This window comes from Peromyscus maniculatus, chromosome 15, assembly GCF_049852395.1.
Source record: "Peromyscus maniculatus bairdii isolate BWxNUB_F1_BW_parent chromosome 15, HU_Pman_BW_mat_3.1, whole genome shotgun sequence".
Classification (NCBI taxonomy): Eukaryota; Metazoa; Chordata; class Mammalia; order Rodentia; family Cricetidae; genus Peromyscus; species Peromyscus maniculatus.
Window position 1 is genome coordinate 78,253,057 of NC_134866.1, and position 13,455 is coordinate 78,266,511.

General features: G+C 44.0%; 2 protein-coding genes across 4 annotated transcripts in view; one reads left to right on the plus strand and one right to left on the minus strand.

Moving 5' to 3' along the window:
* Positions 1 to 3,837, minus strand: part of Ptcd2 (pentatricopeptide repeat domain 2) — a 28,551-nt gene extending 24,714 nt beyond the window's left edge. For 2 of the 3 annotated variants that reach the window (XM_015987889.2, XM_076552118.1), the window contains exons 1-2: positions 3,690 to 3,837; positions 2,346 to 2,438 (exon numbers count right to left, since the gene is read on the minus strand). In XM_015987889.2, the coding sequence (XP_015843375.2) occupies positions 2,346 to 2,438; positions 3,690 to 3,795 (199 nt within the window). In that variant the 5' untranslated portion in view covers positions 3,796 to 3,837. The remainder of the gene's footprint in view (positions 1 to 2,345; positions 2,439 to 3,689) is intronic. The other variant, XM_076552119.1, reaches the window with a different exon arrangement.
* Positions 3,838 to 3,849: 12 nt separating this feature from the next.
* Mrps27 (mitochondrial ribosomal protein S27) overlaps positions 3,850 to 13,455 on the plus strand; it is an 85,137-nt gene continuing 75,531 nt past the window's right edge. Inside the window, exons 1-2 of the mRNA XM_006994416.4 lie at positions 3,850 to 3,984; positions 9,253 to 9,330. Of these exons, the coding sequence (XP_006994478.1) occupies positions 3,912 to 3,984; positions 9,253 to 9,330 (151 nt within the window). The 5' untranslated portion in view covers positions 3,850 to 3,911. The remainder of the gene's footprint in view (positions 3,985 to 9,252; positions 9,331 to 13,455) is intronic.

Here is a 13,455-nt window from a genome sequence, read left to right on the forward strand (position 1 = left end):
ACTGCCAAGAGGTACTGAGGGAACCTCTCCTGTCAGAGCTTCCCTTACTGGGGAAGCAATGGCATTAGCAACCTCACCTTCATCCTATGCCTGCTGGACCTAAACAGTTCAGTTTTAGATTTCTAAGCAATTTCGCATCTGAAAGATTCCAAGGCAATGGTTTTGCATTCTGCACCTCTTAAATGTTAATAAACCCAGTAAATCTAAAACATTAAAAAACGTAAATTAGGACTTAAATAGTTGGACTTTCATGTATTTACCATATAGTCACAATCAGAGCAATGTGTCTCTCACACAAAGTTCTGGCTCCTCTACGGAGCTTAAAGTCTACCAGGAAGATCGGCTGTTGTTAATCCAGAGCATGTGAATGATACAAACACAGTACATAAAGCCTCACTTTGACGTCTATTGTAATGTAAGCAGCAGAACACACAAGTTTCATGGAAGTGGAGCAGCAGCAATGAACTCTCTTACGGAAAAGTCTGTACAAAGTGCGGTATGTAAGAGAATGTCATTGTGGGCCCCTGAAAAGGCGGAAATGGGTGAGGATTATATAACTATCAGTCCGACATGAGTAGACAGGCACTGACTTTTAGATTGTACTTCAGAACATGTTGACAGCCGTCGCGGCTTTATGAAGACCATAACAATTAGACATAACAATCAGGCCACAGCAGGGAGCCTTCCTAACTGCAAACCTCACGTGGCTCAAAAATACTCAAGATGAACAGGAAAGTCTGGGGACTGGAGCTGGCTGAGCAGTTAGGAGCACTGACTGTCCTTGCAGAGGACTCAGGATCAGTGCCTAGGATCTCCACGACAGCTAACAACTGCTCTAACTTCACTTTCAGAGGGCTCAATACACTCTTCTGCTCTCTGTGAGCCGTACATCCAGGCAAAACACCCACATACATGAAACAAAACTAAATAAATCTTTAAAGAGCTATAAAAGAAGGGAAAAGGAGACACTTCAGTGAACGCATATTGAGTATTCAGCTGGAGATAAAAGCATTCTCCCCAACTGTTACGAAGGCTTCCTTCCCTCTGAATTCCACCATGGCATCACGATTGGGAGAGCAGTGAGGGGAGAGTGGGATGGGAGAGACGCAGGCGCTAAGGGACATCAGCGGCTCAACAGTATCTGGCAGTGAGAGGAAAGAGAGCTGGGTCTACATCTGAAGAAGTCAACGGGATTGATTTCAGTGGGTCACAAAACAACACAAACAGACATGAACGTGAGAGAGGATTTGGAAGGGGTGGTGGGGAAGTGGAGGGTGACAGTGGTCAGCATGTGTCATGGACATATGTGAAACTGTCTTCTAAGAACACATTTAATTATAACAAGTCAAGAGTGACAAACAAGAGTTGTTTTAAAGTCAGAACAACAACGAGGAAAAGCCAGAAAGAAGTCTTAGACATGCCTATAAAGGAGTCTGATGTTCTAAAAAAAATTCTACCTGTAGGACAGAGTGAATGAATGCAACAAGACTGCCAAGGTGCTAAAGGCATTGGCGCCTAATGGATTGGTGTTCTCATGGTTTTAGTGCTTCTTAAAATTTAAAAATATTTAAATTATATGCATATGTGTGTGTCTCGGTGTGGGTTTGTGCATGTTTCTGCCTACAAAGACCAGAAGAGGACATTGGACCACCCGAAGCTAGGGTTCTAGGCAGATGTGAGCCACCCCATGTGGGTGATAGAAACCAACCTCAGGTTTTCTGGAACAGCAGCAAACACTCTGAACTCCTGAACTACCTTTCAAAAGTAGGGAAAAAAAAAAAAATCTAATGACCGTCGAGTGCCAACCAGCCTCAACAAACACCAAGTTTGTTAATGTTGATTCTTCTATATACTCTAAACACAATGGAGTTTTCAAAGTAAATCCTAGATTCTACAGTGTAAAAATGCCAAAATGCACTATCACACCACGGTCTCATCTACCTACAAGTATATCATAAAGCCTATGTTTCACCAAAATTTAATCAACATTTGAAAGCCAGTCACCTGGATTCTTGAACTATATAGTGTATACAAATCCTCTGCTGCCTTTCCATTCGCATCTCCATCGATCTCCCAATTGATGCTGGTCCTCAAATCATATTCTGAGTGGCACAGATCGAGATGACTGGTCGTGGGGCTAATTGCACTATTTCCCTGGGGTCCGGGGGCGGGGCTAAGGGAAGAGTTGTAGACTTTGAGTAGCAGAGTGTGAGATGAAAGGTAGACTAGGAAACTAAGCGACTGTTCACTTTGTTTTTCTCTATGAGACAGGTCTTGAAAGACTAGAGACAAAGGAAGTTTGAATGACAAATGGATGAAAGAATTAATGAAACGCGTACTATTACCTTTGGTGCCGGGAAGGTTATATGCAATAGCCACCTTCTTCTGTTGGAATTCCTTCAATTTCACAATGCTGTCTGTGAGTAGGTATCTTTTAGCTAAAGAACAGAAAAAGAAAATAAGTGAAATTATTTGGATTGCTTTTTTTCCCCTAGCAAATAACATGTTAGAGCTTGGTTGCCTCTAATGAACTCATCTTCACTTATTACATTAATAAATGATCCATCCAGATAGATACAAATATTGTAGTATCCCTGGTAGGGAAACAAACATTCCTACAAACCAGTCTACTACAGAATGCAAGTCTTGGCAAAAGTCTTACATTTGAAAGTAGGTAATGGTTAATGAAGTGTGAAGACTGGTTGACACGATGGGATGTGCAGAACAAATGGGCATTTGCCATCTAAGTGATGGGCTAGTAACTGCATAGACATCTCACACACACACACACACACACACACACACACACACACACACACACACACCACATTTGTTTGGTTTATCTTGGTTTGAGAAACATGGGATATTGGAAAAAGCTACATGGTGACTTCCAGTTTTGTAACTTCTGAATTGAAGATAGCCTTTCAGATCTGCACTCAAGAAGCCTTAAATCAGAAATCACTGACTACAGCTTAGCAAGTCTGGAATGTATCCTTCTTCAGCATCTTTGACTGTGCATGAGATAAAACATGCCAAAAAAATTGTGCACCGAGTTCTGCTAAGACAAAGTAATAATAAAAGTAGCTATAATAGTAATAAATAAAATATAAATAAAATAATAAAAGGGAATCCTGTGAAGCTGCCAGACCCGGGTCTTTTGTTCAAATAGACAAGCTCCTTGTGACCTTGGGCAAGTGACAATCTTGTTTCCTATTACGTAAATGTACTACCCCTGCCATTGGATGCTTACTGAAGGTAAGGATTTCATATATGTAAAATACACCAGAACGTTAAATACTTTTATTACCACTCAGTAGCAGTCTCACGTTTAATATTTTCAGAAAGGCAAAATAACTTGGGGGACGAGGAAGGCTGCCTCGAGTCTTTTAGGATGTAAACAGCACGGCTGGGATACCAAAACCTCGCAGAAAAGGAAACCCAGTGAGTGAGGAATGTTCTCCAAGGGCAACGTGGACGTTTCCGAGTCCAGACCCTAGCTGCCCTTTGCTTTCCAGGCACCAAGTGGAGGCGTTCACGGCCCCCCAGCAAACCGGGCTGCACAACACACGTGCAGTTCGAGGGAACAGAAAGGTCGCCCGAGCCTTCTCCAAAGAGAGGCGCCGCCGGGGTCTCACGCTCCCTTCTCTCCCACCCCAACCCCTCCTTCCACCGCGTGAGGCCGCGGGTACCTCCGAGAGGGCAGCGGCCGCAGGCGGAGCCTGAGCTTGTCACCCCGGGATGCAACGAAGGACGCGGCGCCCGCAACCTTTCCAGGGGCCGGAACACCGTAGCCATATTGTCCCGGCCCGGGCCGCACCAACTGCGGGGCCGCCCACTTCCGGCGGAGGCGGGGCTCTGTCCCGCCCTCCTCACCTTCCCCCCCGGCCGGCGTTCCACTTGGTACGTTCAAGATGGCGGCCCCCATGGCGCGGTGTGGGATGCTCCTGGCTCGGAGGATGTCTACGCCTCTCCTTTCCCTGGCAGGTTGGTGGCTGCTGCCTTGGAGGGGCAGCTCCCTTAGGCCCTTCGATATGCTGTTCACTGAATGAAAGCAGCCATAGGCTTTCAAGAAGAGCACAAATGCTTCTGGGATCCGGTTGCTAAGAGAAGCTACAGGTTATTGGTAGCGTAGGAAGGAAAAATAACTCATTTCCTTTAAGGATAGTTATCCGCCAGTGCAAACGTTTTTTTGTTTTTTTGGTTTTTTTTTTTTTTGGTTGTTGTTGTTTGTTTTGTTTTCGAGACACTTTCTCTGTGTAGCTCTGCGCCTGTCCTGGAACTCGCTCTGTAGACCAGGCTGGTCTCGAACTCAGAGATCCGCTTGGCACTGCGTCCTGAGTGCTGGGATTAAAGGCGTGCGCCACCACCGCCCGGCACCAGTGCAAAATTATGAAAAGTAGAGGAAGGCTATGGCATGAGAGATTTCTGTACGTCGTGCAGGTTTTAAGCCAGTTCTTTGCTTTCCATGAAACACCCAAATACGTTCACCCCCGGGGCTAGAGTAGTTTTCTTCCACCTGAGATTTCTTTGGAGGGGCATTCCTTACTACCTCGTACTTGATGGTCCGGACCCCCGGTCTTCACCTCGTCGAAGAGTCTTCAGTACTAACCCCACGTTACCCGATGACCTTGGTGACAACTTCTGCCTGGCATTTCCTCTTTACCGTTTTCCGCGTGTAGGTGAACAAGTATTATAGTTCCTCGTAGATCACTTTGATGACTGAGTTGAATCGCACCTACTCGAAGCCTTTTTAGTGGAGCTAATGATGAAAACACGTTTCAAAGTATTTACAGAAACCGAGTTTGCAATGGTTACAACCTCATAATCCTTGAAGATGTGTCGGATTCTAGGAGTAAAATGTACTAACCACAGTTGGATGTTTCCAGGGCTGCTTATCTCCTCTTTCTCAATCAACCTCCCTTAACACCAGCTAAAAAATGCACACTTGCTCACGCTACTTAATGTACTGCCATTTAAGAAGCTTTGTAGTTGGCCTTAAGAGTTTTCTGAAGGTTAAGTGGTTGAACTACCTGGTAAAAATGTTGCATATCACACATTTGGCAAGTTGATACGAACAGTACGTGGCACTAAAGTAAGAATGTTCTGTAGAGCTGCTTACCACATTTAATTATGATTGCTAGTAAATCCTTTGAAATCTAATAAGATCTTATCTAGTAGCTGAAGGAGATCTAGTAGATGTGTTGGTTGCTTATAATGTCTGAGCCAACCATTCTAAGAAGGGAATGGAAATTGCATAGAGCAGCTTGAGAGAATCTTTAATTTAGTAGTTTGATTTCAGTTTAAACTGTTTATACTGGGCCTGTGCTATTCCAACACGGCAGTTGCTAGTACATGTAGCTATTTAAATTTAAGTTGAAGGTACATACAATGAAAAACAGTTTCTCAGTGGCACAAGGTGTTTTAAGTGTTTCAGTGGATCTGTGTAGCTGGAGGCTTTTGTCTTGGACAGCTTAGAACAGAACATTTTCATCACTACAGTGAGTTATATCAGACGAAGGCTCTAGGTGGAGGCTATAGGGAGGCCATGTAAGTACATAGGACTCAAGATTTGGGTGTGTGGATAAATAGTTTGACTTAGAGACATTGAAATGTTTGATCTGGAAAAGTACTCCATATAAATCCGTAACAGATCAGTCAGTATATGCAACACTTTGAGACTTCTACCTAGTCCACTTAAAATACCATGAAAGTACAGCTAAAATGATGAACACGACAGAAGAAAAATGAACTGAGATAGAGCAACAACAACAAAGACAAGTACATGGGAAGGCTGGAGGCAGGAATAGTAGACGTTGAGACGTTAGTGAGTCCTTAACTGCTGAGATAAGTAGTATTCCCTCATTCTGTGTATGATGAAAGAGTCAGGGGCGCTGTGTGATTTGACCAGTTTTTCATAGCATTTATTATTGGCAAGGCAAGGGTTAGAAGTTAAATTGTGACTCTAAAGCTTATCTGTTTCTACAGTAGCATTATTTCCTTTTTTCAACAACAAAAACTGCTTGGAGACATTTGACCAAAGGTCCAGATAATGAGCCAGGCATGGTGGCACACACCTTTAATCTAAGCACCTGCCAGGCAAAGGCAGGTGGATCTCTGAGTTCAAGGCCACCCTGATCTACAAAGTAAGTTCCAGGACAGCCAGGGCTACACAGAGACCCTGTCTCAAAAAAATAAAAACAAACAAATAGTAAAGGCCAAAATAATAATAAAATGTGTAAGGAACAGATATGTTTTTCACAAATTTTGAAGTTCTGGTTCTTAAAAGTATTATAGAATTCAATGGAGAAAACTTTTTTTTTTTTTTAAATTGAGGATACTTAAAGAATATTGTTGCTCAAAAGAAAGTGATCTAAGGATAGTAGGCAAGGAAAATTGTAAGCACTCTGGTATTTTGAGATAGTCTCACTATGTAGGGCAGGTTGGCCTTGAACTTGCAGACACTCCCACCTTTACCTCAGCCTGGCTAGGAAAACATTTTGAATGGCATGTGTAGAGAGGATTGGGCAGGCTGGGACCTAAGCCTGTGGGTCTGAAGTCAGTCTGTCTCTCATTCATTCAAATGTGATCCGAGGACTTTGTCATCACCCCGTTACTCGTGAGATATGCAGACTCTGTCTGCACTCTAGACCTACAGAACTACTGTCTGCATTTTAGTGAGATCCATATGCATACTAAAATTTGAGAGTCAGATCTAGATCTTTCTCTTTGCTTCTGGTTGGCTTCCTTTAATCTTTTGCCCCTGGCTGTAGAAATCCTTTGGTTGTAACATTAATATACAGACCCTCAATGTGCAGTGATGGAAAGACCTATGTGACATTCATACAGCGTCATAGAAAGATGAGTGTGCTGTTTTTTTAGTGTGTGTGATTTAGTGTGTGTGTGTGTGTGTGTGTGTGTGTGTGTGTGTATGTGAATATGCATGCTTGTGTGCACATGCTTGTATGTGTGCATGTATGTACAGGCCAGATGTCAAAGTCCTGTGATCTTCTGTCATTCTCCACCTATGGAAAACTCAGGTTGTAATGCCTGTGTGGTCTGTTATGATCTCTGGGTAGCTGCCATTTCTTTTGGAGTTCTTCTTTCCCTTTTCCCAGATAGAATTCACACGCCATATAACTCACTCATTAAAAGTACCCAGTTCTGACTTCCAGTAGAGATATGGAGTTGTACAAACATCTTTACAATCACTTAGGATATTTTTATCACACCCCAAGGAAATCTGTTACTAGTTACTCTCACGTTCCCAGACCGTTCCCAGTTCTAGGCAGCAAGTAACCTACTTCCTCTCTGGATTCGCCTCTTCTGGTGTTTCATGGAAGTGGAATATAATGTGTGCTCTTTCCAGACTGATATCTTTTTCACTTAACATAATGTTTCCAAGAGTCTTGTTTTTAAATTACTAAATAATGCCGGGCGGTGGTGGCGCACGCCTTTAATCCCAGCACTCGGGAGGCAGAGCCAGGCGGATCTCTGTGAGTTCGAGGCCAGCCTGGGCTACCAAGTGAGCTCCAGGAAAGGCGCAAAGCTACGCAGAGAAACCCTGTCTCGAAAAACCAAAAAAAAAAAAAAAAAAAAAAAAAAAAAAAAAAAAAAAAATTACTAAATAATGTCTTGGTGTATAACTGGTGGATATTTCAGGCACTTCTGCTTTTTATCCATTATTAATAATACTTCCATGACACTGGTATATAAATTTGATGCAAATTTAAGTTTTCATTCTTCTTCTATCTACCCAGGAGTAGAATTGCTGGGTCACTTGGTAACTGTGGTAACAGTGGGGTGCTGCCTGTTTTCCCAAGCACTTGCACACTGATATGTAAAGTTCACCAGTGTATGTAAAGTTCTGTTTTTACCCATAGCTACGTTTTCTGTTTTGTGATTGTGGTCCTCATAGTGGGCGGCTTTGCTTTGTATTTTCCTACTGGCTAGTGATAGTAGAAATCTTTTCTTGTGCGTGTGTGTGTGTGTGTGTGTGTGTGTGTGTGTGTTTTGTGTGTGTAGTGTGTATGTGTGTAGTATTGAGAACTGAACACAAGGCCTCACATATGCTGACTTAGCATGTATCACTGATAGCCCCAGCTCCTTTTATATTATTAAAAACAGTTTAAATTACATTTATTTATTTACTTTGTAGGGGAGGGAACATTTATATGCTGTGGCCGCATGTAGAGGCCAGAGAACAACCTTCAGGAGTCAGATCTCTCCTTCCACCATGTGAGGTCCAAGCATTGAACTCAGGTTGCAGTGTTAGCAGCAAGCTCCTAACCCCCTGAACCATCTCACTGGCTCAGCACTTGCTGTTTTGAGACTAAGTTACTTAGGCTGGCTTTGAACGCTCTTTGCAGCCCAGAAAGGCCTTGGGGTCGGAATCCTCCTGCTTTCAGCTTCCTCAGTGGCTGGGATTACAAGCTTGTGTTACCAGGCCCAGCATATCCCCCCCCCCCCCCCCCCCCCCCGCTTTGAAATATCTGCTCAAATCCTTTGCCCACCTTTCAGTTGGGATGTCTTGTATTATGAAGTAGTAAATTTACTAAAGGAACTTTATGTTCCTGATACAAGTGACTTATTTTTTTCCACGTTGTAGACACTTGACTGAGAGTACCCCTTTAAGTGCAGAAGGTTTTACATTGGTTGAGACTGTCACCGGGTCTTTCTCATTGTTCTAGGAGGTCATGGGTATTAGTGTTCATTGAGGACTGTGGACCCCAGGCACTGGGCCGGCCACTGGGAACCCAGCTCTGTCACCTGTGATGCCTCCAGATCAGCTTCCGAGTTTCTTTCATCTCCTCAGGGGTTCTGGGTCTGATATGATACTTCTCTTTCCTTTATGCAAAATAAGGGTAAATATGCCAATCAGAATCAAGTGGAAATGTTTTCAGGATTGATAACTATAATCATCCAGTTAAAAACTTAACAATAGTTCAGCAGGTTATTTGGGGTCTATGAAGGATTTTAGGACCCTGAGAACCTGGGCTGTGATGTAATAGCGTAAATGACTTTCAGTGTTAACATTAAAAGATTAAAACGACCAGCATTTTTACCTGGAAAACTGCTGAGGAGGTTTTCAGATGTTCCTGTGTTTTGTTGTAAATTGTGCAGTATTCACTAATCGTATCACATTAGAATTTTCAAAGTAATCAGCCAGAGGTTGCACATACTTTACTGACGCCGCAGTCAGTGAAGCAGCCCTTTTAAACGACATGCCTGCTGAGATGATTGTCTTTCCCTCAGGTAGAAGATGCCTGCTCTCCGCAGCATACGTGGACAGCCACCAGTGGGAAGCCAGAGAGAAGGAGCAGTGTCACCTGGGTAGGTGCCGCCTCGTGGCCTGTCATTGTGGTCGGTCCACACGCTCGCATCATTCGCTCACATAAGCATACACGAAAAGGTACTTTTGGTGACTCAGCTCACGGAAGTACATCTTAAGTCCTCTTTAGGGAAGTGTGCCCACACACGGCAGCATCCCCTCTGCCAGCCCCTGTATTCTCCATGCCGTCTTCGTTTACTCTCTGCCTTGACGACCACACTTCCGAGGTTGTGTAAGCCATTCTTTGTTGCTTTTGTTCATTGTACCGTGTAGTTTTCACGCAGCCTGTCTCTGTTGTACAAAATTTTATACTTTCACTTTTTTTTTTTTTTTAATTTTCAACCCCATTGTTTTCTTAACTTCTACGTCATTGCCAAGTGAGAGATCTGGAAGCAGACTTGCCATCTCCTGGAAGCCATGAAGAGATAGTGAGCGTCTTCCCAGGAGTAAGCTCACGCTCACCCCCATTCCCCTTCTTCCTTTCTCATAGTTCACAGATAGCGGCCTTTCTTGTATACATTACCAAGGCTCAAAGGAGTCACTGACCCCACCAGCACATTTTATGAATGTACGAGCACACTTCTGACTGTCCTGCAAGACTTAGAACGTCGCTGGGACACTGCGGGGTGAACACACGGGTGGAGGGTTATGAGACTGGTGCCGTGCGCACGAATCCCAGGGTCGACCTAACCTCACCCCACCCTGTGCCTGTGCCTCTGTTGGACAGGAACAGAGCCCTCCTTTGTGATGGATTCTTCACAAAGTGCAGGGACATGGCTGTCAGTTCTGGCTCCCTTCTGGATGTTTCAGAATGATCGTGGTCTCCCCGAGAATGTGAGTTGCAGAGTTGGCCAGCCGCTCTGGAATGGGTGCATGGTCAGGGCCAGCCAAAGCAGAGCTGGGCAGGGGGTGAAGGTGAGTGATTAAGGGAACTTCCATAGGGAACTTACAGTCTCGACTCTGGCTTTAAAGGATTGGCCCAGCCTTTTAAATCAGCACTATATAGTATCTTGAGATTAAATTCAAAGCTAATATAATGCTTCTATATGTAATACTTTAAAATTTATATAGTTACCATAATATAAAAAAGAAACAAAAACGAAATAATTTGGTGTCTAGTAGTACTTCAAAAAGTACTGAGATATTTGGGCCTCACCGAGGATTAGGAAGTAGCTACCTGCTTGCATTCTCCATGCATAGCATTGATAAAGGACGGTGGGCGTGGACACAGATGTACTGTCCTGGCGAAGTCAGACACGCCATGTGGCCCTAGAGTGACAGTTACATTTACAAAGTGGACAGTTTTTGGTAAAGCTCTGGATAACACAGAAGTCTTCAGTCAGTTTGCATTGAAGATGCACTAATGAAAAATGCAGCTTATTTTTAATTATGAAAGAGAAGTACTTTGTGTTTATGTGTGGAACGAAATTAGTTCCATTAATTAGAAACAGGTTTTTAAGTAGTAAAAATGTCTCTCACTGAACTTACAGGTCAACAATCCCAAGCAAGCTTCCCCTCTGTACCCAGCACCCCAGTAATAGGGTTATAGGCCTGCATGCAACCGTTTGGGGCTTTTATGTGTGTTCTGGGGATCACACTCAGGTTTTCACGCATGTGCAGCAAGCACTCTTACTGAGCCATATCCCAGCCCCAGGAAGTAATTTTCAACTTAGAGAAAATTAGCAAGTCCCTCCCTACCCTTTGCCCATATTCACTGTTTGTTACCATTTTGATGTATTTGTTTTTGCTTTCTCATTCTGTCGTGTGTGTGTGTGTGTGTGTGTGTGTGTGTGTGTGTGTGTGTGTGTAACCTATTGTGCCCCTGTCAGAAAGGTATGCACATGCTATATTTTTTTAATTATCTGAAAGTTTGTTTCACACAATCTTAAATTCTTCAGCATGCATTACCCAACATGTTAAATACCATAGCACATTTATTGAGTTTATTAATTAATGCTTTTTTTCTTTTTTGTCATTTGACTCCAAAAATGTCCTTTATCACGTTTTTCCTCCTCTAATACAGGATGCATTCCAGGTTCACATTGCATTTAAATCAAGTCTTCTTTAATTTGAAATCATTCCTTATCCTTTCTTATTTCGTATGACCTCCTTATCTCTTTTTTAAGGTGAGATTCCAGTTTTGCCTCCCCCAGACTCCTCTCTGTCATGGCGACCCTGTCAGGGTGTGTCCTCTGGACACAGCCCATGTCTGCATGATTCCACTAACCAGGTCAGCTCTGGTCTCCCAGTCACATGCGTCTGATTTCCCCACTGCGGCGTTGACTGGTTTGTTTCCCTCTTGACTAGTAGGATAGGATGTAAGTAGGGAGACATTTAACAGAGTGATGATTTCCTGCCGCTTCTCGAGTCTTCCCTTAGCTTTTTTTCCCCCTTCATGCTTCCAGCCTGAGTTGGTCTGTACTGTGAAGGCTGCAAAGGGATGATTTTCCAACTCCCAGAACCCCGCCCCCCCCCATACTTACTGGTTAGGACTCCGTGTTCTCCTTAGGCAACAGACCTTGCTTCCTTTTGATCATCTTTCTCAATTGTTGTCATACGTTATGTTGACACTTTGTTGATCTCTGGGACTTTTTTAATGGTTCATTGCTGTCATTAATTATTTGGAAATCCGGGTGTCCCATGCCTGCCTGGCTAGTAGTGTAAACGCTTTCCAGTCAGTTTCCACACTCTCTTTCTCATCCCTCAACAGTGTGTTGTAGGCTTATCTTGTATCTTCCCTTCCCTGGCCCTGGACTCAGCCCTCACTTGGGAACTCCCATTCCTTTCAGTGGGGAGTGCTATCAGAAGCCGGATCTGGGTGTTAGGTGTCACTTGATTCTTACCCAGAATGCTAAGTTTCACCCCAGTGCCTCTGCTCTCCATCCGTCTGCACGGTTTCCCTGGCCTTGCTGCGGTCTCCCCTCTATGCTCAGATCTTGGCTCCAGGCAGAGGCAGGGTTTTGTGGGGAGAGGCACAGCACTGCGTGCTGTACCAGTTCTGTCTTCTGTCCAGAAAGTGCCAGCTCTGCTTTCCAGTCATCGGGAAAGTCAGAAATAACCTACACATTGTTAAAATGCCCTCTGAGGTCAGCTGTTCTCTGAGAAGCCACTGGCCTAGTGATAATTCCAATGTAGCTTCAAGTATTACATAGTAAAGATTGTTCTCGTGTGCCATACATGAATTATCCACAGTGCTGTGGAAATACGAATAAAAGAATGAGGCATTCTGGGAAAGCTTTTTAGACATTTTCCTAGGTACAGAGGAAAGATGAGGGAATGGAGACAGCCTCTGTTTGTGTCTCGTTAGGTATAGTTAGAGCTGTTTTATGGACACAAGTCAAGGGATCTTTGTCCTGGCACATGAATAAACAAGTTGCTTACCAGAGAATGAGGATGATCATCTGTGACAGATAAATATCATGGGGGACAATTGTCTGTTAAGAGCAATCCTTGGGAAAGCAGAGTAAATGACTGAACACCTCCAGTCACTGTTGCCCTCTGCCTCCAGTTCCTTGATAGATCCAGTCAGAACTGTGTTTTCCTACTCTTTTGTTTGTTTTTGTTTTTTAAGACAGGGTTTCTTTATGTAGCACAGGCTATCCTGGAACTTACTCTGTAGATAAGGCTTGCCTGGAACTCACAGAGATCCACCTCCCTCTGCCTCTCACCACCTGGCAAGTTTCCCTACTCTTTATCTAGCTTTGTGCCTTCCTTAAAAAGCGTGATGTCGATTCTGCACCTAAGAGGCTGGCTTGTGGATTTGTGCCCCAATTCTACCACTTTGAGCTGTCACTGTCCACGTCTGTAGCTATAAATCGGGGATGTGTGGTGTCTGCCTTAGTTCTTAAACAGTCATCTTAGAAATAGGTGGAATGAATGAGTCCCTGGGTCCTTTGTCATTTAATGGAAATAAAGTTGGAATTCAGAAAGTAACGGCTGCGGCTTCTGGTTCCTACAAGCACCTTTTCCTGTGTGGCACGACTGCTTGCTTTCCTGAGCTCCCGTGGCTGCATCCCCGCCGATCAGGCAGTAGATGGCGGTGTGGTGCTTGCGAGAAATGCTCTTCCTTCTGCGCTGGGCGCGGACCTATCGGGGAGCGCGCGCTCATGTGGAGCGCCGTGATTGGG